The 27491-nt window shown below is 35.8% G+C and overlaps 1 protein-coding gene across 1 annotated transcript in view; it reads right to left on the bottom strand.

The window, feature by feature from the left end:
• Positions 1–4303: 4303 nt before the first annotated feature.
• The window catches only part of LOC141337109 (zeta-sarcoglycan), a 335786-nt gene continuing 312598 nt past the window's right edge, over positions 4304–27491 (bottom strand). The window contains exons 7-8 of the mRNA XM_073842867.1: positions 21371–21494; positions 4304–4638 (exon numbers count right to left, since the gene is read on the bottom strand). Coding sequence (XP_073698968.1) covers positions 4441–4638; positions 21371–21494 — 322 coding nt within the window. The 3' untranslated portion in view covers positions 4304–4440. The remainder of the gene's footprint in view (positions 4639–21370; positions 21495–27491) is intronic.

Raw genomic sequence — 27491 nt, 5'->3', positions numbered from 1 at the left:
TTTCCAAATGAGAGTAGAGGTGCCAGAGGAGTGAGTCCTAACCAAAGCACTGACCTCATCCTTTTATGAAGATGTTCTATTTCATGGTAAATTTGATCCGAAAGCCTCAAAGACTGCCTCGGCCTGCCTCTACCCATTCTAGTCAAACATTGATAGAAAATGGACAGAAAATAAAGAAATAAAAAGACAGAGACAAGGAGATGTAACAACACATGTCCTTACTTTTCTTCACAGAAAATAAATCAACTCTTCTGGACTCTGCCCAATGTCAACGTCACTTAAAAAGGCTGAGAAATAACATGGCAAGTGAACGAAGGGAAAGACAGTGCTTGGGTTTCAGCTCCCAAATAAACATATTTGCATGTGTTCATCATTTCGTGTTTATTTTTAATTATTTTCAAACTCATTTCATGAGCCAGTTTATTTCGAGTGTTATAATACTGGAGTTAGGATGAAAAGAAAATCTAGGACAGTATTTTTGACCTCTTACGTAACTGAATAATATTCCAACCTCACAGCAATCTTACAAACACATTGCATAGAATTTTTAAGAAAATATATCTTTGTTTGAGTTTAAGAAATCTTCTCTCCTACAGAACGTGAACACAAAAATAAATAAACAGTTATTCTGATCCTAAGCACCTCATACTACTGTACATTAGGCCATTCTAGAGTTTTCTATCCAGGTTCTTCTATATTTTGAACATTTCTGAGGGCATACGTGGATATCTTTTTTCCAAACAAAGTTGAGTTTTTAAACTTAGAGGTATGCTTCAGTTATTACAGGCATGATTACTTTATTTTTCACCTTTTATCTCCTATTGCCAAACATACTTTATGTCTCTCACAAGTGAAGAATACTGCTTTCAAAATTCTCAAAAGACAATGTTTCATGTGTCATAATGAGGTTGATGACAGGCATAAACACAAGTGTTGTTGAATTACTGCTGTACAATAAGTGTGATAACCTCTTTGGAATTAGATTTTTACATGAATGGCTCCTAATTTTGTGCATGTTGCTTATGAATTAGAACTGTTTTTAATTATCACCTAATTTATTACTGTGAAATTACATTTTAGGAGCTATTCTTGCATTAACACATTTTTCCAAATGGGTCAAAATTGTTTCTGATAACTGTATACTTTTCCCTATAGAACACTATGAAAGGTTATTCCATATTGGCAGTTTGCTTTTCATTCACTGTGAAATCTTTTCTCAGAAATGACCCTCTAAATCATATTTTAATTTACCCAAGTGCAGTGGTCCATGGCCTGAAACACTGAAAACAGTAAATAATGTAACAATGATGATTAATAATAAACTTGCAGTATTGATTTTTACACTACATCATGTGGAGGGAATAAAAAAGACACTCTCACACACGCACACAATTAAATTAAATCAAAACATAACCATAGATTTGGGAAAAGATTACGGCACCTCTTTTTGACTGGCAGGATCAATTTTAGTTAGGACCTAAACACGATCCAACAATTTAATTTGGTTGATAACAGGTAAAGAGTATTAAAAAAAGAAGAAGAAGAAGAAGAAGAAGAAGAAGAAAAGAAAACATTATTTTAACATTAAACTCACCATAGTACATGTAAACATGTCCATGAGACCTAAACAATAAAAAAGAAATGTTATCAAGCATTCTTGAATACAAAATTCTTAAAATAAACTTTCTCTTTTTATTATTATTTATTAATGTTGTTATATACATGGCATAATCTTGTGCTTTTTTCCAAAAAGAAACATCCAAGAGGAAAGTAAGTTTTTGTTTTCTTTTCTGTTTTTCGTAGTATCTTTTTGACCCAGGAACTAAAAGAGAGGAGAGGGTTCGTTCGGTCAGTTTTCCTAGTGGAGGTTAGTCTTACTGCACGTGGAGGGACAGTAGCAGGTGGTGTGCTTTACTAACAGTAGCAAAGGCACCTTTGTATCTTCTTTAGAAAAACACGCGCTCGTTCGCGGGTCGCCGTGTGTGTGCTCATTCACGAGTGCAGTCCAGCGTCCCGGCACACATTCACAGTCCTCCACTGAGTCAGACGCTCATACAAAAATAAGAGGAACAAAACACAAAAAACAAGAGAGTTTCTGCTCCATTTACAGATTGGGAAGATGCGGCTTCAACCGAGCCAAGATACGCCTAATGATTCCTGATTTCTGCTTGAGAGGACAAAAGGGGAAGAGGAAGATGGGAAAGAGGATAAATTGAAGGAGGAAGAGAATAGACAGGAGAAATAGGAAGACCAAGAAAAATGACAAAAAAGGGGAAAGAGTAATGTACAGTCAATGTGGGACAGACAGACAGATAGATTGGCAGAAGGAGACATACATATGGATAGATAGATAGATAGATAGATAGATAGATAGATAGATAGATAGATAGATAGATAGATAGATAGATAGATAGATAGATAGATAGATAGATAGATAGATAGATAGATAGACAAATGATCACTTTTATGATTGACAGCTAGCTAGCTAGATAGTTAGACAGACATACTGACTCACTGACAGACAGATTGACAGACAGATAGATGTTTTATGATAGACTGCTAGCTAACTAGCTATCATAAAAGCCTCAGTCTTTCTATCTAGCAGTCAGGCTGTCTAGATATCTAGCTAGCTAGCAGTCTATCATAAAATCGTCTATCTGTCTGTCAGTGAATCAGTCTGTCTAATATCCCTGTGAAAAAAAACAGCATATGCTGGTTAGGTATGTTTGGTGTGATGCTGGTATGCTGGTTTTAGCTGGTTTATGCTGGTCTTTAGCTGGTTTATGCTGGTCCTTTGCTGGTTTATGCTGGTCCTTGACCAGCAACATGACCAGTTAAGGACCAGCATAAACCAGCTAAAGACCAGCATAAACCAGCAAAGGACCAGCATAAACCAGCAAAGGACCATCATAAACCAGCTAAAACCAGCATACCAGCATCAAAACATACCTAACCAGCATATGCTGTTTTTTTTTCAACAGGGATATAGATAGGTAAACTTACTGACTGACTGACTGATTGACAGAGAGACAGATAGATGTTTTTTTTGATAGACTGCTAGCTAGCTAGATATATAGAAAGATTGACTGCTAGATGCTTTTATAATCAACAGCTAGCTACATTTTTAAAAATAAATGTGCTTTAAAGGGTTCTTCACAGCGATGCCATAGAAGAACCATTGTTGGTTCCACAAAGAACCATTCAGTCAAAGGTTCTTTAAAGAACCATCTCTTTCATATCTTTTTATAATTTATTTGTGAAACAGAAAGGTTCTTCAGATGTTAAAGGTTCTCTATATGTGACCCTGGACCACAAAACCAGTCATAAGGTTAAATTTTACAAAACTGAGATGTATATATAATATGAAAGCTTTCTATTGATGTATGGTTTATTAGGATAGGACAATATTTGGCCGAGATACATCTATTTGAAAATCTGGAATCTGAGGGTGCAAAAAAATCTAAATCCTGAGAAAATCACCTTTAAAGTTGTCCAAATTAGGTTCTTAACAATGCATATTACTAATCAAAAATTACATTTTGATACATTTACAGTAGGAATTTTACAAAAAATCTTCATGGAACATGATCTTTACTTAATTTCCTAATGATTTTTGGCATAAAAGAAAAATCAATAATTTTGACCAATGCAATGTATTTTTGGCTATTGCTAACATACCCCAGCGACTTAAGACTGGTTTTGTGGTCCAGGGTCACATATTTTAGACCAAAAAGGTTCTTCTATGATATTGTGAAGCACCTTTATTTTTAAGAGTGTAGATAGATATCTAGACAGACAGATGCTTTTGTGGTTGCTAGCTAGAAAGTTAGACAGACTGACTGACAAATAGACACTTTTATGATAGCTAGCTAGCTAGATAGTTAGACAGACTGACAGGTGCTTTTATGATAGACAGCTAGCTAGCTAGATAGTTAGACAGCTAGATAGATGATTTTCTGATAGACAGCTAGCCAGATAGATATCTAGACAGACTGACTGCTAGATAGACAGATGTTTTTTATGATAGATAGCTAGATAGGTAGCTAGACTGACAGACAGACTGTTTTATGATAGCTAGCTAGCTAGGAAGATAGACAGACAGACAGACAGACAGACAGACAGACAGACAGATAGACAGACAGATATACAGATAGATAGATAGATAGATAGATAGATAGATAGATAGATAGATAGATAGATAGATAGATAGATAGATAGATAGATAGATAGATAGATAGATAGATAGATAGAAAGATAGGGCAGACACATGTATGGTGATATGGACAGTCAGGTGGATGAGTGAAAAAAGAAAGGCTTAACAGAAAAGTTTTGAGAAAGGAAAGAGGTCAGAGGACGTAGAGGAGGAAGGGAAGGAGCAAGAGTGGAAAGGTGAAGGAAGGCCTTTCTGGTGCTGGGTGGTCCATGGCCCACCCACCTTTCTCAGCTCCAAAGACACACACTGTTGGTGGTCTGGCAGGTGGAGGAGCTCTCTGCAGGAGACAAGTAGAGCTTGCCGCTGGGACATACACACACCTCGTACACAGTCTGTTTGGGGTACGTGGTCCCTGGACCGAGCAAAGGGTCCACGCTCCCGTGTGGAAGATTTCCAAGACGGATTGAGTTTGCATTTAGAAATATCTGAGAGGAGGAGAGGTGAGGAGAGAAAAGGGAAAGAGTAAAGAATACAAGAAGACATACATTATAATCAAAGACTTCAGATAAATCACCATAATAACAGTAATTTAGGATTAAGTTGCATTTACTCATATAAAAACACCACACTAATGAAAGGCTGCATCATTATGTGAGACATACACAGTTAAACAGTTCTCTAGAATGGCTAAGGCACATCACTCTGACCAGTTCAGTGTGTCTGGGTGTGTGCTGCTTAGTATCTCCTCAACACCATTTCCCAGCTTCAGAGGACCTTCATTGACTTTCTGATATTATACACAAAGGGTAAGTACTTTCCCAGTTCTGTAAGCTCTAAACTCAATGGCTGGTTTCAAGCAGTTTTAAGTTAAAGGAATACTTCACCCCAACCTTCGTTCTTCTTCAGAACACAAATTAAGATAGTTTTTAATGAAATCTGAGCGCTTTCTGATTCTACATAGACAACAACGCATCTGACAAGCTCAAGGCCCACAAAGGTAGTAAGGTCATTGTTAAAGTAGTCCATGAGACATCAGTGCTTCAACATTAATTTTATGAAGCTACATATGCGTCATGGTACTCTCGTGAACGCGCAGCGAAGACTGACATGGAAGAGAAGAAATGGTTGAATAAAGTCATTATTTTTGTTTTCTTTGCACAAAAAAAATTCTCGTAGCTTAATAAAATTATGGCTGAACTACTGATGGCGAACAAAGGTCTAACAGGTTTGGAATGATATAAGGATGAATAATTAATGACAGATTTTTTTTTTTTTTTTTTTTTGTGTGTGAACCATCCCTTTAAGATTGACAGGTTTTTAATTGTCTGCCTGAAAACACTGGATTTGTTAAATATTTCAGTAGTAGCATCAGATCTTTCTTGGCCAAAAGGTGAAAAGTAGCCGATTCTTGACCAGAATGAGAGGATGTGTGATGTACAGTATATGTACAGTTCTCTTATTTCTTTCTGAAAGTCATTAAAACATAATACTGATTTTATGATACTGATTTTAAACAGTTCACCAAACGATAAGTTAATATTATGTTACATTTTAGACACTGTTTTGTCAGTATTTATGTATGATTAATCTGCAATTAATTGAATTAATTAATCCGCACATCATGCAATCTACCTACATCTATCCAGTCTTTGTTTAATCACCGTTATGAATTTTCTCCATTTAAAACAAAGGAAAAAACATCAACGTACAAATATTAAAAAACTCTTGTTGTGTAAGATTAAGACACAACACATGACACAACCCTGACACATTAATTCCTCCTGAAGGACACAAATTTAATTTCCAGATATGGACCAGGAGAGAGAACATCACCAGGGACATAAACTACATTTCATTAAAAGCCTGTTTGCCCCTTGATTTATAAATATGTTGATTCCTGTATTTATCAGTTGTGAAAAGTCTGTTGGCTCTGACAGCTTGGAAAGGCCAAATAATCTTTACCATAACTCACACGCTGTGGGAGAGTGACAAAAACAAAGGAGGAGGAGAGAGAGAAAACACCAACAAGGAAGAACTAATTACTGTAAGTAATGGTATCTGAGGTGTTGACAGGGCATATCTCTATAAACATTTGCACAAACAAGCCCCATGATGCTTTGCTGTCAGCAGGACAGCGCACATCCACTTTCCCTATCTGTCTCTCACTTTGTTTCTCATTGTTTGTTTCTTTCGCCTTTTGCTGCGTCAGTTTTTCATTTTGCTCTCTCTCTCTCTCTGAGTGCCCTGCAAACTTTAATATAACACATAGAAAAAGTGAACTTGGTTTGTGTATAATTGACATGCGCACACAGTCCTTAGATGAACTGCCATAATTGATAGATCTCTTTAGAGCTGAAAGCAAATGTAGTGCATAATGTTTAATATACAAGCAGCATTAAATATAAACAAAGACATTTCAAGAACTTGTTTGTTTGTTCCACTAAGTGGAGTAAGGTCAGGACAATGTATAAAGACTAGCAAACAGTGTGCAGAATAATGGCCGTTTATATTTATGTATATATAAACATAGGAGATGCATTACATTTTGATATATTGATGGTAGGAAATTGACAAAATATCCTAATGAAACATGATTTTTACTTAAAATTCATTAGGATATTGGCATTTTGGAAAAATGTTTTGACCAATACAATGTCTTTTTGGCTATTCTTACAAATATACCCACGCTACTTAAAATTGTTTTTGTGGTCCAGGGTCACAAATGTTATATCTAGTAGTAAAGAGAAAGAGATCATTTGTGCTCTTCACTGCTTGAATTGAGGTGGTTATAGCAGTCTGTCACTGTATGTCACATTAAAGACATTTATTGTTTGAATTTCAAGATAAGGTTGACAGAATTTGAACGCTGAGATTTTGTTTTCGAATCAATAGTAACAAAACTCAAAGCTTATTGTGATTATTGGATGGCACGCACCCAACCAATAATGTGTGGTGGTGACATTTTGTTGATTCATCAACTGAAAACAACATAGACTAAAAGATTGATTTTAGGACTAAAGTGATAACAGTTCATCTAACAGAAGATTGGGAAATAGATGCTGTAACAGTCAAAACATGTCTAATTAAATATCACTGTTTTGGTCAAATTTTGGTCCCCAGAACCATTTTGGCCAAAACCAAAATGTATTGGCAACGACTAGTGCAAATAGTGATGGATGCTATTTACACTAAGCGCACATTGTGGCAGATATTTGCACCTCAGCATTGCAGTACATTATAAATCAGTATGCAATAACAACATATTAAATGCAAATTATAATTTTTATTAAAATTAATAATTAGATGCTGTTTTATTGTGACAATAAAGCACTCCCTGCACCTACTCCTAACCCTTCCGGTAAACCTTTTATTATTAAACTTTAAATAATTTATAATTAAAACTGAAATAAGTATATTGCAAAAGTATTCATACCCTTAAGTCAGTACTTAGCTGGAGCCTCTTACAGCTAAGTCTTTTTGGTATGATGCAAAAAGCTTTGGACATCAACATTTGGTAATTATCTGCCATTCTTCTTCTCACCTCTTCACCTCTCAAGTACTGTCAGGTTTCTCCAGAAATATTTGATTGGGTTTAGGCCACTCAAGGACATTCACAGAGTTGTCTATAAGCCACTATTGCTGTGTGCTGAGGGTCATTGGCCAGTCTGAGGCTCTGAATGCTTTAGACTGGGTTTTCATCAAGGCTCATCTCAATATTTTGGTGCACTGAGCTTTCCTCTACTCTGTGAGTCCCTCAGTCTTTGGCACTGAAAAACAGCCCCACAGCATGAGGCTACTACCACCACACTTTACTTTTGGGACGGTACTCTGCGGGTGATGAGCAGTGCCTGGATTCCACTATACATGATGCTTGGAATTGAGGTTCACCAGACCAGAGAATCACAGTCTGAGGGTCTTTTAGTTTTTTTTTTTTTTTTTTTGCAAATTCCAAGTGTGTTTTCATGTGTCTTTACTGAGGAGAAGATTGAGTCTTGGCACACCGCCATAAAACCCACATGGAGTGTTGCAGTGACGTTTGCCCTTCTCCAAGTTTCTCCTATCTGCATGTATGATCATGGAGCTCAACTAGAGTGACCTTCAGGTTCTTGGTCACCACTCTAACCAAAGCCCTTTTCCATCAATTGGTCAATTTGGCCAGGAGGCCAGCTCTAGGAAGAGTCCTGGTCGTTTCAAACTTTTTCCATTAAGGGTAATGGAGACTACATGCTTCTGTGAACCTTCAATGCAGCAGACTTTTTTTCTGAACTCTTCCCCAGATGTGTGGCTTGATATACTTATATTTGCAACATAACAAAATGTGAAAAAAATAATAATAAATAAAAAACAGGGGTATGAATACTTTCGCAAGGCACTGTAAATGTACATTTTGAAGAACCACATTTTAAGTAAAATACATGTGAATTCTCATGAGATCACGTTGACTTATTCTGCTTCAGAAGAATATTTTCAGTTGCTGAAATTTTGAAAACATCTACAAATGAACAAATGACCTTGAGACCATTTGGTTAAAAAAATTAAGTTCTGAGAAAAAAAGATTTAGCATTATCTGCAGGTGTCATTTGGTATTTGTATCTAATGCAATAAAATTCAGACATTTTAAGTGTTCAACTGTACACCTGTGATTTGGTTACAACACTACTACCCACTATATAAATAAACAGACCCTTTGATGCAAATAGAACTTTAATTAAATGTCACCATTAATGCTTCATGATTGATTATATTAATCACAATCTTGATTCTATATTTTACTAAAAGTGCCGCCCCAAAGGTTAGTCCCCATTGTAACATGTCTCAGTTCTCTTTAAGGACGTATTATTTGTCCTCTAGATGCTTTTATCACTTCATCCCCTTCAGTGCCAAATTACTGAAATTCTATTTTGGCATGCAGTTAACCGACATGTCCTCATGCATTGTGTCACCTAATACCAGTGAGTGCCGCCTTGGCCCAAAACGGACCCTCAAATCCAATTCCACTTTAAACACTCTCTCGTTTTCTGCCAAGAGAGGGAATTCTGGAATTTTCTGAGATGTGGCATGGCTAATGATACCGCCTGCTGACAGCTATCACGACCCCTACTGAGAGATACTATGAGAGAGAGGGACGGGGGGCCGTCCAGGGGGAGCAAGAGAGAGATGGAGACAAGGGAAAGAAGTCGGAACGGAAGTCATTTAGGTCATCTTATGAGAGGATTAAAGATGGCACCCTCCCCAAATGAAAGTGTCTGTATGAATTACTGTCAGTCAACCATGGGATAAAAAAACGGTGCGTTGTTTACAAACCTCTTCCCGTTCTGGAACCACTATCAGGGAATGTGTGAGTGTGTGTGTGTAAACTTGAATGTTTATATGTGTAGGAAAGGCCAATTATAGTTGGTCCAAACATTTTTTCATGCATGATTTCTCCCGTGTCACAGCTGGAGGAGAGAAGACGCAAATGAGAGAGAACAGGTCGAGGAAAGAGAAGACAGCCGAAGCTGTGGAGGATGTGAAGAGGTAAATGAAGGGCGGGGGATACAGTATCAACACATACAGGTGACCCATCAGACTTCATGAGGTCATTGGTGTGTGACACACACTCCATTACGCTCTAGAGATGAGTAGAGTCACATGCTATAAAACACAGACAGATTGCTGAGATCTCCAATCTCAATCTCCTTTGTTCTTGTCTCTACAAGCGTGACAATCACACAGTTCTAGCGTGAAGTTGCCGTACGTTTCATTTACTTCTGGATTTACTAATATAAAATGATGGTTGGCGATCCTAAAGATAAAAGTTTATGGACCTGGGGTGTATAGTGGTCTTTACCATTATTCTACAGAGGCTGAAGTGTCACTCAAATATGATGTTTAAACTACAAATGTCAAATGACAAATATGGCCAATTAAGCAATTAACTAACAAAGTGTATATATGCATATACAGGGCCTAAAAGCAACACATGCATAGTGCCATATGTGAGTAAAAATAAGCAATAGAGAGAATATGAAATAGTGTTACTTGGAAGATAGCAGATAACTTTTTATTTATTTATTTATTTATTTATTTATTTTCATTAATTCAAACAATGCCTGAGAACACAATATGGTTTACCTTGATTATCAGATCACACAGACTGGGTTGCAGTTATATAAATATGTAATCTCATGCACTGACTGAAGCGTTGTGATCTTTACACGGTCCACAGTAAATGCTACCACACAAAATCCATCTTTGCAATTGCATTTTAAAAGCAAAGAAAAACAAAAACAACCATAAATATTAGTATTGTAACTGTTGCTATATAACAACAACAACAACAACAACAATAATACATTTATTATTATTATTATTATTATTATTATTATTATTATTATTATTATTATTATATAAATCAAAACTATTATGAATTCACAGTTAAATAGTATTATAGTGATGTTATTATAATTGATTTATTGTATATTTATTGTTTATATTATTATTATTATTATTATTATTATTTTTGTTATTATTATTATATAAATTTAAATCTTGTTATAAATTTTATTATAGTGATGTTGATTTTTATTGATTAATTGTACATTTATTGTTTATATTTTTATATTATATTATTATAGTATATTATTATTATTATTATTATTATGTAGATTAAGAACTATTAGTAATAGGGGTAACTCACTAAAATGAAAATTCTGTTACCCTAAAACATTCATTCCATTAAAGATGCACTATACTTTTTTTGTTGTTGCTGTTATCGTTTTAATTTAAAAAATATATATATCTATATGTAATGAGTGAGTACATCATGAATTCATTTCATTTCATTCATTCAAACTGTTTTGTCTGAATCAATATGGCATGCCCATGATAACTGTTTATATTCTGACTATATTAGACCTGTCGGAGCAGCCCAGTACCAGCATTTCATTTTCTATTATCATATCATCTCTGTTATATCCATAAACAGTGAGAAGTAGCTCCAGCTACAATGTTCTTGTGCAAAACGCATGCTGTTTTGTTTATTAACCGCTAGAGTGCCAAAAGTTGCAGAGTGTACCTTTAAACCAGATGTGTTATTATTTCGGTAGCTAGCTATAAACTTTTCAAAAGTTGTACAAACTTTATCTAACAAGCTCACAAGGAGCAAAACATTGCTCATCCATCCCAATAGTTGACCTAAAAGTGAAAACGAACTATACTACAGAACAATTTAATGTCTAATGCCTGCTAATGTGCACTTGTGTTGTGTTTAATGTATACTCTGTGTTGCATTATGAATTGCGTTCTAACACACTTCAAAAAGGTGTTTACATCCACATATTTTCATGGGATATGGTCTGGCTCTTAAAATAAAGATTACAGTACCAAAACAGGAGGGTTTAAAGTCTGATGCAACAGAAGAAACTTTTTCAAGTTTCAGACAGAATATTTTTCTCTATACTTTAGAAAACCACATACATCACTGGCACTTCAGTGAATCCACAAAGGCCTCGCTTTTCTTCTCTTAACGGATGATACCTACAGCCAGTGCGCTGATTAGAACTCATAATAAGACATCAAAAGCATTTTTATTTATACAAACAACCATATGGTTAACGCAAGAATCCTATACAACTGACAGAAAACTTCAGAGAGGAGAGCAACAACAGACGGATAAACCCAAATGGAGTTGGCACAAATACAAAAACGCTCCAAAAAGTAAATTTCACCCATTTTTTTTAGAGCCACATTTAAAAAAAAAAAAAGCACCTCCAAGCACGGCAGAAAGAAGTGCCAAGGGACTCCATACTCCAGAATAATGGAAAATAAAACCTCACCGCCATCACGGAGAAACAACCCAGGGACCAAACAAACCACTGGCAGTAATTTGGCTGTTGGATTATTAACCTCGTAGGATCTACCCCCTCTCTCCTGCACCACGGGGCCTCTGATAGATTTGTCCGCTGATAGATGAGTCTGGTTCAGCGGCAGGGCTAGTTTAGGAGCGTTTTTCTCGTTACTTTGTCCCTATCACACACCCTAGTGGCTTTATTAAGATGCATGGGCTTAAAGGCTGGTCTCAAATGGACACCATATTGGAGCTTTGCACAAACAAATGAAACATTAGCGTACATATGCCTGCTTCAGCTCCCCTGTCTCCTCGGCTTGTCGGCGCCATATGTATCTATATCCACCGCCTCATTGGCTGGCTGAAGTGAGAGGGAGTGTTCAGGTGGAGAGAATGAGCATTTTAATAGGCTCCGCAGCTGCCATGTAACACAAGCACAACAACAAAATAGGTCCTTAATTTCATGCATGGTGATGATGTGATGGCATTTAGTCGCAATGAAAACCGATCTAGTTGAGGGCTATACTGTGGTAATCATGAGGATATTTGCACAGCACTTGTTTTTATATGGTCGTTCAATAGTTGAATTAGCCTCTTGTGTTGAACATTTTCATTTAGATGTTCTCTAATCTAATTTCATCTATATACTGGCATTCAAAAGTTTGAGGTCAAGATTTTGTACAAGAAACTGATACTTTTATTCAGCAAGGATGCATTCAAATGATCAAAAGTGATTGTAAGACTTTAATATTGTTAGAAAAAAAATGCTGCTCTTTTAAACTGTGCATCAAAAAGAAGTATCAGTAGCTGCATTTTCATTACAGATTTGTGCAAAACTTTAATAAATACTGAAAAACTACTGCTAAATAACTGTTTCCATTAAAGGGTACCTATTGCGCAAAATTCAAGGAAGAAATGTCTTCTTATTAAAGTTATAGACATTATTCAGTCCAGTGAGTGATTTTCTGCTTTTATTTTATTGTTTGGGTCCTATTATTGTTTCACTGCTGTCACCTAATATACAAATCTAATATACATATGTGACCCTGGACCACAAAACCAGTCTTAAGTCGCTGGGGTATATTTGTAGCAATAGCCAAAAATACATTGTATGGGTCAAAATTCATTAGGAAATTAAGTAAAGATCATGTTCCATGAAGATTTTTTTGTAAAATCCCTAATGTAAAACTATCAAAATGTAATTTTTGATTAGTAATATGCATTGCTAAGAACTTAATTTGGACAACTTTAAAGGTGATTTTCTCAGTATTTTGATTTTTTGCACCTTTAGATTTCAGATTTTCAAATAGATGTATCTCGGCCAAATATTGTCCTATCCTAACAAACCATACATCAATAGAAAGCTTATTTATTGAGCTTTCATATGATGCATATATCTCAGTTTTGTAAAATTTAACCTTATGACTGGTTTTGTGGTCCAGGGTCACATATAAGTTTAAGCGCAATAAGACATGAAAGAGAACTTAGTTTAGTACTTACATGCCATGCTTGCAGACACTTTCTGTGTGCGTTCTTCAGGTTTGTGTGCGCTCAGAAAGCCATATATCAAAAGTTTAAACTGATATGGCTTTAAAACATGTGATTTAGGTTTGTGAGTGCTCAGAAAACTATATATCAAAAGTTTAAACTGATATGGCTTTAAAACATGTGATTTAGGTTTGTGAGTGCTCAGAAAACTATATATCAAAAGTTTAAACTGATATGGCTTTAAAACATGTGATTTAGGTTTGTGAGTGCTCAGAAAACTATATATCAAAAGTTTAAACTGATATGGCTTTAAAAAGTGTGATTTTAGTGTGATAGACATGATAATCAAAACCAAACAGATGTTTTATGGCAGAGCATCTGAGGTAGGTGCTGTGAAGACACAGCCTAATTCTGGAAAAAGGGGTGGGAAGCAGCAGCTTGCATTTAAAGAAACATGCATGAAAACAGTGTGTTTCTGCTTCCACTAAAAATAGGCATTTTCAAAATTATTTAATACATGTTCTGTGGGGTATTCTGATCTAAAACTTCACAAACACTTTTGTAAAAAGGGACATAGTAGGTGCACGTTGGTCCTGTAATCAGTAGTAAATCGCCATCACATGTGTGTTTCAGACAGAGCAGCGCTTAGTACGCAGAGCCGTTGTTCACTGACAAGCAGCGAGCAAGCTTGAGGATTTCATCTGCGTGGTTTTGCGCAGCTTTTCAGTAAACAACAGCTCTGTATACTAAGCGCTGCTCTATCTGAAACACACACGTGATGGAGATTTCCTACTTATTACAGGACCGACTTTACTGACTAGATGCGCATTGGATATCGCATGCGATTAATCATGCAGCCCTATATATGACTAAAACTATCTTTCTCCTCTTGCGATAAGTCATGGCGACGGATGTTGGTAGGTTTATTTATATTGCACCACCACTCTAGCCATTATTTTTAATTGAAATAGACATAGGCGTGTATCTTTAGCGAAGCAGCGCAGAGAGCCACTTCTGAAAGTTGCTGCGGCACGGCTGGTATAAACAAAAATGTCACTTCAATTGGCCGTATTTTCAATTCGCAATTTCAATTTCTGCAATTTGAAGCGGAATGGAAACGCAGCTGTTTCCATGATTATTCTACATGATGATAATAATAAAAAAAAAAGTTTCTTGAGCACCAAATCAGCATATTAAAATAATTTATGAAGGATCATTTGATTTAAATTATTTTAAAGTTGAAGTGTAATATTGAAAGTCTCAGTACTGTAGTCCAAATTCAACACTGATGAGTTGATTTATCCACGTTTAATATGCCTCTCTGACCCAATTTGTTTCCTGGCTTCCATGGCTGCAATATGCTGTGTTTTCCGCCAACTGCCAACCCGGGGTGTCAAAATACTATTGGGTAAATATTTTTTTTTGTGTGGAAGACAAAGTGTTCTTGTATAAACATGAAAACTGAAGGACAACAGAGCCTTAATGCAGCAGTTTAGTATTCATGTGGGGAAACTGTGTCATGTCCTGATCCTACTCCCTCCTTTCTCTTTTCAATGATTTTGTGTCATCCATAACTTTTTAGTTTAACAAAAAAGTAACTTCACTCAGTTAATGTCATTTGTAAGTAATTAAAGTCATTGCGTACCGTCATTAATTGGTTGAGGTTAATGCTTTTGTTAGCTGAGAAAAAATGCATTATATGGCCCATCGCTTACTTCATTATACACTAAATAATTGATACTCTGACATTTGAATGTACAAGCGGTGTAAAGTATTTGAATAAATGTAATCGTTACTATAATTAATTCTCTACATTTTTCAATAAGTATATCCTACTTGTTACTCCAATACATTTCTGATGATTAATACAATTTATCGTTACATTTTACATGGTACCTACGTTTTTGCCTTAACAAGAAGTTATAAAGCAGAATGTCGAGTTCAAGTATAGAGACTGTTTATTTAACTTAACATTATTCTATCTATCCATTATATTGAAGAGACCTTTTTAAAAGAATATTGATTGACTTGTGCCCTTTTTAAAAACTTGAGCTTAACTGAGACTTCAGTGTTTGTAAACATTTAAGAGACTGTTGTGTCGACCTTTGGTTCAGTTTAATTTTGATTTAAGAAAATAAAGGTGATTGATTTCCTCACTCATCGACAGTTTCTTTTTTTTTTTCCCAATAGCAAGTCTCTAAGGAGGACTAGTACACTTTTGAGCCTACATTCAATATGAGTAAAAGTACTGTTAAATTCAGACACTCTAAAACTTTTACTCAAGATGTATTGGAATTGGTGACTTGTTATTTGTAATGAAGTCATTTTCACTGTGAGATGCTATCTGTACTTTTAATCAAGTATGGTTCTCAGGTAATCTTTACACCTCTGTAAAGTACAAATTTGTTTTACCAGCCACTTGTAAAATTGGTCTCTCAGTCTTATCAGCTGAAAAGCGTCCAAAACCAGTAAAACAGTTCAGGCTGGAATACAGCAAACCAGTTTAGGCTGTTTCAATCATTAATGTTTTAATTTTACAATGCAAAGCTGTAATGACTTCAGCTACAGAAACAGAAACAGTATTCAGGTTCTCTTTTCCTTCTGTCTCTCTCTCACGAGAGCTATCAGAGCACATACAGCAGTCACTTCTCATTTCCCTTGATCTTAATGGGCAGCAGGAAGAGAAAAGGCAATAGGACATGGACCCAGTCATCCATTCCCCTTTAATTCTCTCACCCCAAACTTTTTAACATCGCCCTCTTAAGAGTCGGCTGCTGACAACATTGATTTGATTTCTCATCTCAGCTGTCTAATGCACTTGATTCTCTTCTCCAAATTGACAGAGGCATCTATTTTCAGCGTCTCATCCCTCTGGAGAATTACAGGGAGAGATGGGGGCAAACAGGATGGGATTGTGCTGATATGAGCATTTGTTCTAAATTACTGAGCTTGTTCATAAGACAGGCAGAGAGAAAGAGAGAGAGACAGAGAGAGAGTGCACAAAAGCAAGGAAAAAAAAAAAACTTAAAAGATTAGACTGCCTTAAAATTAATATTAAATTATTATTTACTCATTCTCATGTCATGTCATTCCAAAAACTGAAAGTCGTTCCTCAGTGGAATTCAAAATTAGACATTTTAAAACATGCAATCCTTTAAAGTTTCAAAAAGGTTGCTAAAGACATACGATTCTTTGTGAGATTAAAAAAAAAAAAAAGTCTTTATTTACTGAAAGACTTGGCATCTACATTAGCTCTATAGTGTGTTCATGAGAGATTTGTTAATGAATAGTTCTTTAAGTCTGATCTTTTCAATGAACTGGTTGATCTAATGCATAAATAAAATAATTGCCTGAATGAATAACCCTGATTTCTGATTTATTCAGCAAGAATGCATTAAATTGATCAAAGTAAAGACATAAGAAGACATAGGACATAGACATAGGGAAAAAAAAAATACTATTTCAAATTAATGCATAATGCAGTTCTTCTGAATGTTCTATTCATCAAAGAATCCTGAACATAAAATACAATGTATATATATATATATATATATATATATATATATATATATATATATATATATATATATATATATATATATGTGTGTGTGACCCTGGACCACAAAACCAGCAGTCTTAAGTCGCTGGGGTATATTTGTAGCAATAGCCAAAAATACATTGTATGGGTCAAAATTATCGATTTTTCTTTTAAGCCAAAAATCATTAGGAAATTAAGTAAAGATCATGTTCCATGAAGATTTTTTGTAAAATTCCTACTATAAATATATCAAAATGTAATTTTTGATTAGTAATATGCATTGTTAAGAACTTCATTTGCACAACTTTAAAGGTGATTTTCTCAGTATTTTGATTTTTTGCACTCTCAGATTCCAGATTTTCAAATAGATGTATCTCGGCCAAATATTGTCATATCCTAACAAACCATATATCAATGGAAAGCTTATTTATTAAGCTTTCATATGATGCATACATCCCAGTTTTGTAAAATTGAACCTTATGACTGGTTTTGTGGTCCAGGGTCACATATATATATATATATGTTATATCTTAATATGTTTCTACAAACATATTAAGAAACATAACTGTTTTCAATATAATAAGCAATGTTTTTGAACATCAAATCAGCATATGAGAATGATTTCTGAAGAATCATGTGACACTGAAGACTGGTGTAATGGCTGCTGGAAATTCAGATTTGCCAGTACAGGAATAAATTACATTTTCAAATAAAAATAGAAAACTTTTATTTTAAATTGTAATAATATTTCACAGTATAACATTTTTTTTTTCTAAATACATGCAACTTTGCTAACTTCTTTCAAAAATGTTCATCTGTTTTTTTACAGAACCTAAACTTTTAAATGCCAACACTTAAAATGCTAATGATTCTTTTACAAATCTACCTGATCCGTTTCTCGAGCTCAGTTTACTGACTTGATGATCCAGTTGCTACGGATTAAACTCAATGAATTGGAAAAACATAAGTTAATAACATCTGTTTGTCACAAAGCTATCGTATGCCTTCAGGAGGCTTGGGATATAGTGCACAAGTCATACGGACCACATTTATAGTGCTTATGCATCTTTTTTGAAGCTCCACTTCCCACTCACTTGAACAATTCCTTTAAGAAACGATGCAAGCTTTATAAGCACCCTTACTGTGCATCAGCCACTTTGTCTCTTATATCACCATCCTGCTATCTCAAGCACGAAAGAAGAAGAAGAAGAAGAAGAAGAAGAAGAAAAAAATCCCAAAGAGGTGACAGAACAGCTTGATATATGACTTGGACTCATGGAAGTTAATTAAATAGCCTGGGCAGTTACTAAAGTGAGATAGGAGAAGGAGAGAGAGACAAAGAAAGAGAAAGGGGGAGAAAGAAAGCTAGACAGCTCAACATGGCGGCACTAATTTGAACGAGAGGGAGGGGGGATCGGCGAGCATGGATAATCTAAACATGTTCAAGGTGCTCGTGGAATTACACTAATGCTGCAATTACCGGACAGCGAATTAGGCTTGTAGACAGAGAAAGATGGAGACAGATAGTGTAAAAAAAAAATCAAGATCAGGAACAAGGAAAAGGAGAAAGATCCGAAGTAGTTAGGAGTTGTTTGGTTGAGGCAATTACTGAGGACATGGGCTGCTTACATCTGACCAGACAGGACTGAAGTCTCATCTACCACCTTAACAAAAGATGTAATGTAACACATTATATGAGATGTGAACATTAGATAACTTCAGAACTCTTGATGGAAGTACAGTACATGCTCTACCAGTAATGAACACTTCTGTGATAAAGAAAACGTGTTTGAACCCTTTGGGATTTGGGATTTACTAGTCAAAAAAATTTGACTTGATCTTCAACTAAAGCCTAAAACACACTACCAGACTAAAAATGTTGCTGTTTGAAGTTTTAAAGTGTTAGTTCATTACTGAATGAAAAGAAAAAGACAATTCTGCTGTAAATTACTCACCTTCATGTCGTTCCAAACCCATAAGACCTTTGTTCATCTTCAAAATGCAAATCAGGATATTTTTTAATGAAACCTGAGAGATTTCCTTTCCTCCTCTAATAGTCCATGCAACCAAACGTTCATAAAGACATCCTACAAGTAATATATATGAACTGAGTGGTTTAATTTAAGTCTTTTGAAGAGACTTCATATGATGGGCTTTTACTCACATATACAGTGCCTTGCGAAAGCATTTATACCCCTTTCATTTTTTTTTCCTTTTATGTTGCTGCCTTATGATAAACTGTTTTAAATTACTTTTTTTTCCTCCCACATCAATCTACACTTCATGCACCATAATGAAAAAGCAAAAACGGAATTGTCACACTTTATTAAAAAAAAAAAAAACTGAAATAAGTACATTGCATAAGTATCCATACCCCTAACTCAGTACGTTTACAGCCTCAAGTCTTTTTGGGTATGATGCAACAAGATTTGCACATCAATATTTGGCAATTATCTGCCATTCTTCACCTCACCTCTTCTCACAGTCTGAGGGTTTTGCAAATTCTAAGTGTGTTTTCATGTGTCTTTACTGAGGAGAGGATTGAGTCTTGCCACACCACCATAAAGCCCAGATTGGTGGAGTGTTGCAGTGAAGTTTGTCCTTCTGTAAGTTTCTCCCATCTGCCAGTATGATCATGGAGCTCAACTAGAGTGACCATCAGATTCTTGGTCACCACTCTAGCCAAGGCACTTCTCCATCAGTTGCTCAGTTTGGCCAGGAGGCCAGCTTTTGGAAGAGTCGTGGTTGTTTAAAACTTCTTCAATTAAGGGTAATAGAGACTACATGCTTCTGTGAACCTTCAATGCTGCAGATTTTTTTTCTAAACTCTTTCCCAGATGTGTGGCTTGATGCAATCCTGTCTCTGAGCTCTACAGGTTTTTTTTTTTTTTTTTTTACCTCAGGGTTTGCTTTTTGCTCTGATATGCATTTTCAGCTGTTAGATCTTTTATTAAGAATGTGTGCCATTCTAAATAAATTGAATTTGCCACAGGTTAACTTCACTTCAGTATAGTAACATCTACAAGCATATGAATGCTCCTGAGCTAAATTTCAACAGTCCTAGATAAGGGTGTGAATACTTATGCAATGGAATCAGTAAGGTTTTTAATTTTTAATAAATTTGCAAAGATGTTAAAAACATGTTTTTTTTTTTTTTTTTTTGCTTTGCCATTATGGTGTATGGAGTGTAGATTGATGTGGGAAATTTTTTTTTTAAAGCAGTTTAACATAAGGCAACAACATAAAATGTGAAAAAAATTAAGGGGTATGAATACTTTCGCAAGGCACTGTACTGTAGACTTAAATCATTGCATATACTGTACATAGAGCACATAAAATATGGTCAGTTTTAGCTCAAACTTACTTAACGCTCATGAACAAACCTCACTGGTTCTTGCAGAGAATCAAACATGCTTGTGTGACACTTGAGAACAAACCTCATTGGATCTTTATCAATGTACGTTTATCAATATTTATATGTCAATAAAAGTCTAAGTTTAATCTGTTCATAATTTAAAGTGTTTGTGTCTATTCTGAATACTTCAGTTAAACTGCTTTATTCATATAGTCTTTATGAACTTTTTTTTCAGTGGAGGGACAGAAATCTTAAAAAAAAAAAAACAACAACTTCATTTGTGTTTTGAAGATGAATAAAAGTTTTATAGGTTTGGAATGACATGGCATGAGTAAATTATGACAGAATTTACATTTTTGTGTCAACTATCCTTTCAAGTCTGCAACTAGCCTGCGTCAGGAAGTTGTCAGATGTGCGCACAACCGCGTGAGCGTAAAACATCAACAAACTGTGAGAGAATAAACTACTGTACCACACGCCATAATTTCTTAAGTAAATTGTTGATATGCTGCCAAGAATCAGCTCATGTGTTGGTAAGTGTACTATGTATGGCGCATAGCCTTGGATGAGTTGTCAGAAGTGCTCATCAAAATGACAGAAAACAAGAAACTGTGAGTTTTAAATGCCCAGAGAAATGAGTTGCTTAGAAGTATGCTTGGCATAAGCCACAAAAATAGACAAACAGCCTGTTTATACAAATTGCACCCCAAAAAAGATGCATTTTCATGTCTTTACTAAACATAACGGATGCTGCTGCCAGAGATCAATTAGTTATTACACTACCATTTAAAAGTAAAGATGTTTTTTGAAAGAAGTCCATATTTATTTGATCAGTAATATTGTGAAATAATATTTTATTTCGTTTTGTTACATTTTGCTTCTTGATATTGCAAAATGGTGTGTCTTAGCATATAATTTTAATGTACTTAATTATGAACACATTCGCCCATTGGCTTATGGAAGCGTTGAAGAATAAAATGGATACACAGTATAATTTCACATACTCACCTCTCCTTCTGAAGACTCTAAAGTGAGATCTTTCCTACAAGAAGCTTTGAATTCCCCTACTCCTGCATTGACTTCGACTCCTTTTGGAGCCTCCAGTGTCAGTGTCCTCGTCGGTGACTCTAGTCTGTTAGAAGAAGACAGACTTTTGTGAAATAATGACCACAAATCATTGTTAAAAAATTGATAAACTGTCTTCCATCTCATAGGTAGCAAATATCTGATTCATTCTAGTGAGTAGACTGTTCAGATGATTCACACATGCTATTTCACATGCTGCCTCTCATCGCTATTTTCTGTTAAGTAAATTAGGGTGTATTTGATTTATATATTTATTTTTTTAGTTGTAGGGTTGAAGTTTAATGCTTTCAGCTGTCATCCCAGTTCAGTTCATTCATTTAAAACCCATTGTTTTTGTGCCAGAAGAACACAACATTTAGTTCAGGTCCTCTAATTTGATTGAATAAGCGGCACTCTAAGAGTGCTGATATTTAGTATAACAATGCTGGAACATTTCACTTTCCCAAACAATGTCGACTAATTATGGGCTTCACATTCAAGCTCTATTTAGCGCTATATGAGACTTGTGAGAGACAAATAATGACCGTGAAGAGAGAGAGCATGTTTAGAAGAAAATAATCAATCTGAGATCTGTCAAGGAACGAGATGACAGAATGAACAGTCCACTTCTGAATATCCACCACCTTAAAAACACTGAGAAAGAAACAATATTGGTCATGAATTAAATGGAAAAAGAGGGACAAAATTAAAAGTTTGCAACTAATTTTACTTGGAGTTGTTGGAGTTGGAGTGGAGCTTCTCCTAAGCAAAACAAGATATTAAATAAGATGAAATGTAGAACACGTCTTGGTTTTATCGATCCAGACTGAATCGTGAAAAAGTGAGAGTGTTACATGCTGATTTGGCACTCTATTATTATCAATGCTGAAAACAGTTGTGCTGCTTGATTTTGTTGTGGATAAGGTTTTTTTTTTAATTCCTTGATTTACTGGAAGTTCAAAGGAACAGAATTTCTTTGAAATGGAAATTTTTAACATGATACATGTCTAAACTGTCACTTTTGATCAATTTAATGCATACTTTGTGAATAAAAGTATGCATTTCTTAAACAAAAATCATACTGATCTCAATTTGAACGCATTTGAAGCATCAAAGCACAATTTTTCATCAGTGCAGAGGTGAGTTGACTGAATACAGAACAGTATTCACTATATAATTAATGACATGACTGAAATGAATATATTGACTTAATTGTTCCCTCTTTTTTACTCTTTTCATTCCTTCCTTGTTCCATCTTGCTCTATCTATAAGATCCCCTGTCTTCTGAAAAGAAAAACTCAATCAAACCATTGATTTTCTGTTTCAGCATGCTCCAAAGCAATTCAGCAGCAAAACAAAATATCTTAAGTGTGCAGAGAGTGGACTTGAGTTTATATGGAGGATAAGAGAGGCCTGCTTTAGTCTCTTATCTGCCTTATTCATTATTCCGCCAGCGAATTCACCCATTCAAACATGCATCTTGACCTTTTCTGCCACTCTGACAAATTTATGTGTCGGGATATTTGTAACAGTCATATGAAAAGCAATAAATAAATATGACTGTTTCAAATTTTACACTTGCGTCACGTTTATGCTCCTTTTGCTTCCTCTTGCTCTTTGTTCAAAATACATTTATAAAGTGGTGCTCGGACTAGCAGTTTTCAGATTTGCTTAAAAGTCCAAGGGAATTCTAGAAAAGTGTAGAAAAATCAACTGTGAATATTACTGTGATAAATATATAATGTATCTGCTAGATTCATATTGTGAAACTGAAGCTCAATAGGACACCATTCGCAAGACTCAAATCTTGCGCATGTATGCCATATGAATACATATGTAGAGTTCTGAAACATCTGAGGTTGAAATCAGATTACAATCTTACGATTTGAAAATCGCATGCTACTCTAAAGTCGCCTTTTATAGTTTGACTATGGCTGCCACAACATGTCAGACATTTTCTATGATGTGCTTTTGACGTGACTAAGATGTGTAAATAGCTGCAAGTTCATGCTAGGAGCCTTTGCAGTTTGTCATATTAAAGCCTGGAAATTTGTGACTGCTGCTCTAGATCAGTAGTAAACGTAATATGGATGTCATTTCTTTGATAAAAGCCTTGAAATGCCAAAGTATTAGTAACATTTATACACAACATTTATATACATACACTCTCAGAAAAAAAAGTTAAAAAGCTGTCACAAAAGCAACCCAGGTTCATTGGAAATATATTCGTGGCTGTTTCAAGGAGAAATGTGTAGTGAGTGGCACTAAAACTCACGTTCAATATGTGACTGTGACATGTTTTTATTATATTAGCACAGGCGTGTACAGTATTGCTGATTTGCTTTAGGCATATATTGCAGCGTTAAGAATTCAATTGTCCAGTTAGTGTCACCAGCAGGTTAGCTCACCCAAAAATGAAAATTCTGTCATTAATTACTCACCCTCAGCACGTTCAAGGCTCAGAAAGATAGTAAGAACATCGATAAAATAGTCCATGTGACATCAGTGGTTCAACCGTAATGTTACGAAGCTACGAGAATACTCTCTGTGAGCAAAGAAAACAAAAAATAACTATATTCAACTGTTTTTCTCTTCCGTGTCAGTCTTTGACGCATGTGTCGTGGTACTCACTCGTGGATCGTGCAGTGAAGACTCATTGCTTTATAACACTACAGTTGAACCACTGATGTCACATGGACTATTTTAATGATGTTCCTACTACCTTTCTGGGCCTCACATATGTAAGTTGTGTTGTTTTCTATGCAGGGTCAGAAAGCTCTTAGATTTCATGAAAAATATCTTAATTTGTGTTCTGAAGAGGAACAAAGGTTTTACGGGTTTGGAACAACACAAGGGTAAGTAATTAATGACAGAATTTTCATTTTTGGGTGAATTATTCCTTTATTGCTTTGTCATGTTGAAAATACTCCCTAAACCCTGTGAAAAAGTTAGAAATTAATTTGCATTTTAACGAGTGAAATAAGAATTTGACCCCTCCGCAAAACATGACTTAGTACTTGGTGGCAAACCCTTTTTGACAATCACAAAGGTCAGACGTTTCTTGTAGTTGGCCACCAGGTTTGCACACATTGCAGGACGGATTTTATCCCACTACTCTCTGCAGATCCTCACCAAGTCATTAAGGTTTCGACATTTGGCAACTCAAAACTTCAGCTCCCTCCACAGATTTTCTATGGGATTAAGGTCTGGAAACTGGCTAGGCCACTCCAGGACCTTAATGTGCTTCTTCTTGAGCCACTCCTTTGTTGCCTTGGCTATGTGTTTTAGGTCATTGTCATGCTGGAATACCCAACCATCACCCATTTTCAATGCCCTGTCTGAGAAAAGGAGGTTCTCACCCAAGATTTGATGGTACATGGCCCCCGTCTATTGTCCCTTTGAAGGGGCCCAATTGTCCTGTCCTCTTAGCAGAAAACACCCCCAAAGTATAACGTTTCCACCTCCATGTTTCGCGGTGGGGATGGTGTTCTTGGGGTCATAGGCAGCAATCCTCGTCCTCCAAACACGGCGGGTTGAGTTGATGCCAAAGAGCTTGATTATGGTCTCATCTGACCACAAAACTTTCACACAGTTCTCCTCTGAATCATTAAGATGTTCATTATCAAAAACCAGACGGGCCTGTACATGTGCTTGCTTGAGCAGGGGGATCTTGCGGGGGTTGCAGGATTTCATTCCATCACGGTATAGTGTGTTATCAATTGTTTTCTTGGTGACTATGGTCCCAGCTGCCTTGAGATCATTGACAAGATCCTCCCGTGTAGCTCTGGACTGATTCCTCAGCGTTCTCATGATCATTGAAACTCCACGAGGTGAGATCTTGCATGGAGCCTCAGACTGAGGGAGATTGACAATTATTTTGTGTTTCTTTTATTTGCGAATAATTGCACCAGCTGTTGTCACCTTCTCACCAAGTTGCTTGGTGATGGTCTTGTAGCCCATTCCAGCCTTGTGCAGGTCTACGATCTTGTCCCTGACATCCTTGGACAGCTCTTTGGTCTTGGCCATGGTGGAGAGTTTGGAATCTGTGGACAGGTGTCTTTTATACACGTAACAAACTGAGATTAGGAGCACTCTCTTTAAGATCTCAGTTTGTTTCCTGTATAAAAGAAACCTGGGAGCCAGAAATCTTGCTGATTGATAGGGGATAAAATACTTATTTCACTCATTAAAATGCAAATCAATTTATAACTTTTTTGAAATGTCTCTCATTGTTAAAATAAAGCTACCATTAAAATTATAGACTGATCATTTTATTATTGGGTAAATGTACAAAATCAGATCCAAAAATTGTTTCCCTTACTGTACGTATAGGTACGTTTTTTGAGTTTTTCAAAAAGGTAAATAAAGGCACATATTTCCACTGAGTCTGGGTAGCAACAAATGATACATATTGGTACCTTAGAGATACATATCAGCATCTTACAAGTACATATTAGTACCTAAATAGTTCAAATGTGTACTTTTTGAAAGGGTACCACCCAATTGACAATCCTTTACCTTTTTCTGAGAGTGTATACAATTATTAAATTAATAATAATATTTTTTTTTGTAACAAGGCTAAGATAAACCTCTCCCTTACAAAAGAGAGTATTTTTTAATACATTTTTTCCTACTTTCACAAACCTTCCTACAATAAGCTACCAAATGAGATTTTCTCCTCTCATGAGTTTTGTGCGCTTCGACGTATCATTTATCACTATGTCTCCAGCATGCTCATGGTTACAGAAGCTGGGTACTGACTTTTGACTTTTGAGAATAAGACCAATGACGACATTAAGCAGCTCAATACCAACTGCTAACCTTTGACTTCATGTTCCTCTCTGAGTATTTACTTTTGGTTGCAGCCTTTCAGATTGATGAATGACACTGTACCATGGGTAGATGAACATCAGCTAAAGCCAAAGATGAGGAAAGCGTTGCATTTGACATTTTCAAGCCTCCCTGAGTTTTAAAGTTCCTCTCTGTGAGCTTCCCGCTTACAGGGCTCCAAGATGATGTTATAGGATAAAACCAAGGGGACTCTGAGAAACTCATTTAGAAAGTTTGAAAAGTTGTGCGAGTTAGTTTTGGCGGATCTACAGTAAATGACACGTTAAGACATTGCTGCTTTACATAACACGATTATCATCACAATCGTTTCATCACAGAACCTTTAAGCGCTTAATTCTGTAGCACAACTCTGCAGATAATGGCACCAAAAATAAGGCTTTCAAGAAAGTTCACTGGAGCTCTTGACCCTCTGAGTGGGTTTCCTTTATAGCTCGCTGAGCTCTTGGCCCAATGGCCCATTTCCTGTCCTCAACATTCCCTGACAAATCCTCGAATCGGTCAAAAATGACATTTCGCAGCCTCCCCGTCTGCTGTGTGAAATGTAGCTGGGGAAATTGTGGCTGGCAGCAAGACCCTGTGAGAAAACGTAAAGCAATTTCATGCCCGTGCGCATCCATTGCTGATAATTTAATCGATAGTGATAGAACTGGGGGACCGCCGTGGTCAGAGAAGGAAGTAGGAATAAGGTAGGCCCACTGGGTCTCTAAAGCACTGCTGCGGCGAGGAAGGAGGTTACAGGAATAAAGGAATGATATTGTATCTCATTTCACTCCTGTCGAAGAATATCATTCACTCGAGTGAGACCATGTGTCTTGGGAAGTCACCACATCAGGGCCACTTCAAAGCAAGATGTTAGAGTCAAACTGATACATAAAAGAGTGAAACAGATAGGAGTTACAATATTATTCACGAAAAAAGCATAAATATGCAAATATGCAGTCATTATAAGGCATCATCAATTGAGACTATTCGCCAGAAATATTACTACAATTTTACTGAAATAATCTCATATTTTAATATCTTTAAAAAAGTAATTTATTCCTATGATGACAAAGCCGAATTTTCAGCAGCCATTACTTCTGTCTTTAGTGTCACATGATATTTCAGAAATATGAAATATTTCAGAAACATTTCTTATTATAAATGTTGAACAGTTGTGCTGCTTAATGTTTTTTGGAAATGTTGGCATTTTTTTTTTTTTTTTTTTTTTTGT

This window comes from Garra rufa, chromosome 6, assembly GCF_049309525.1.
Source record: "Garra rufa chromosome 6, GarRuf1.0, whole genome shotgun sequence".
Lineage (NCBI taxonomy): Eukaryota > Metazoa > Chordata > Actinopteri > Cypriniformes > Cyprinidae > Garra > Garra rufa.
Note: the sequence above shows the minus strand (reverse complement) of the source record. Positions and strands in the feature narration are given on the sequence as shown.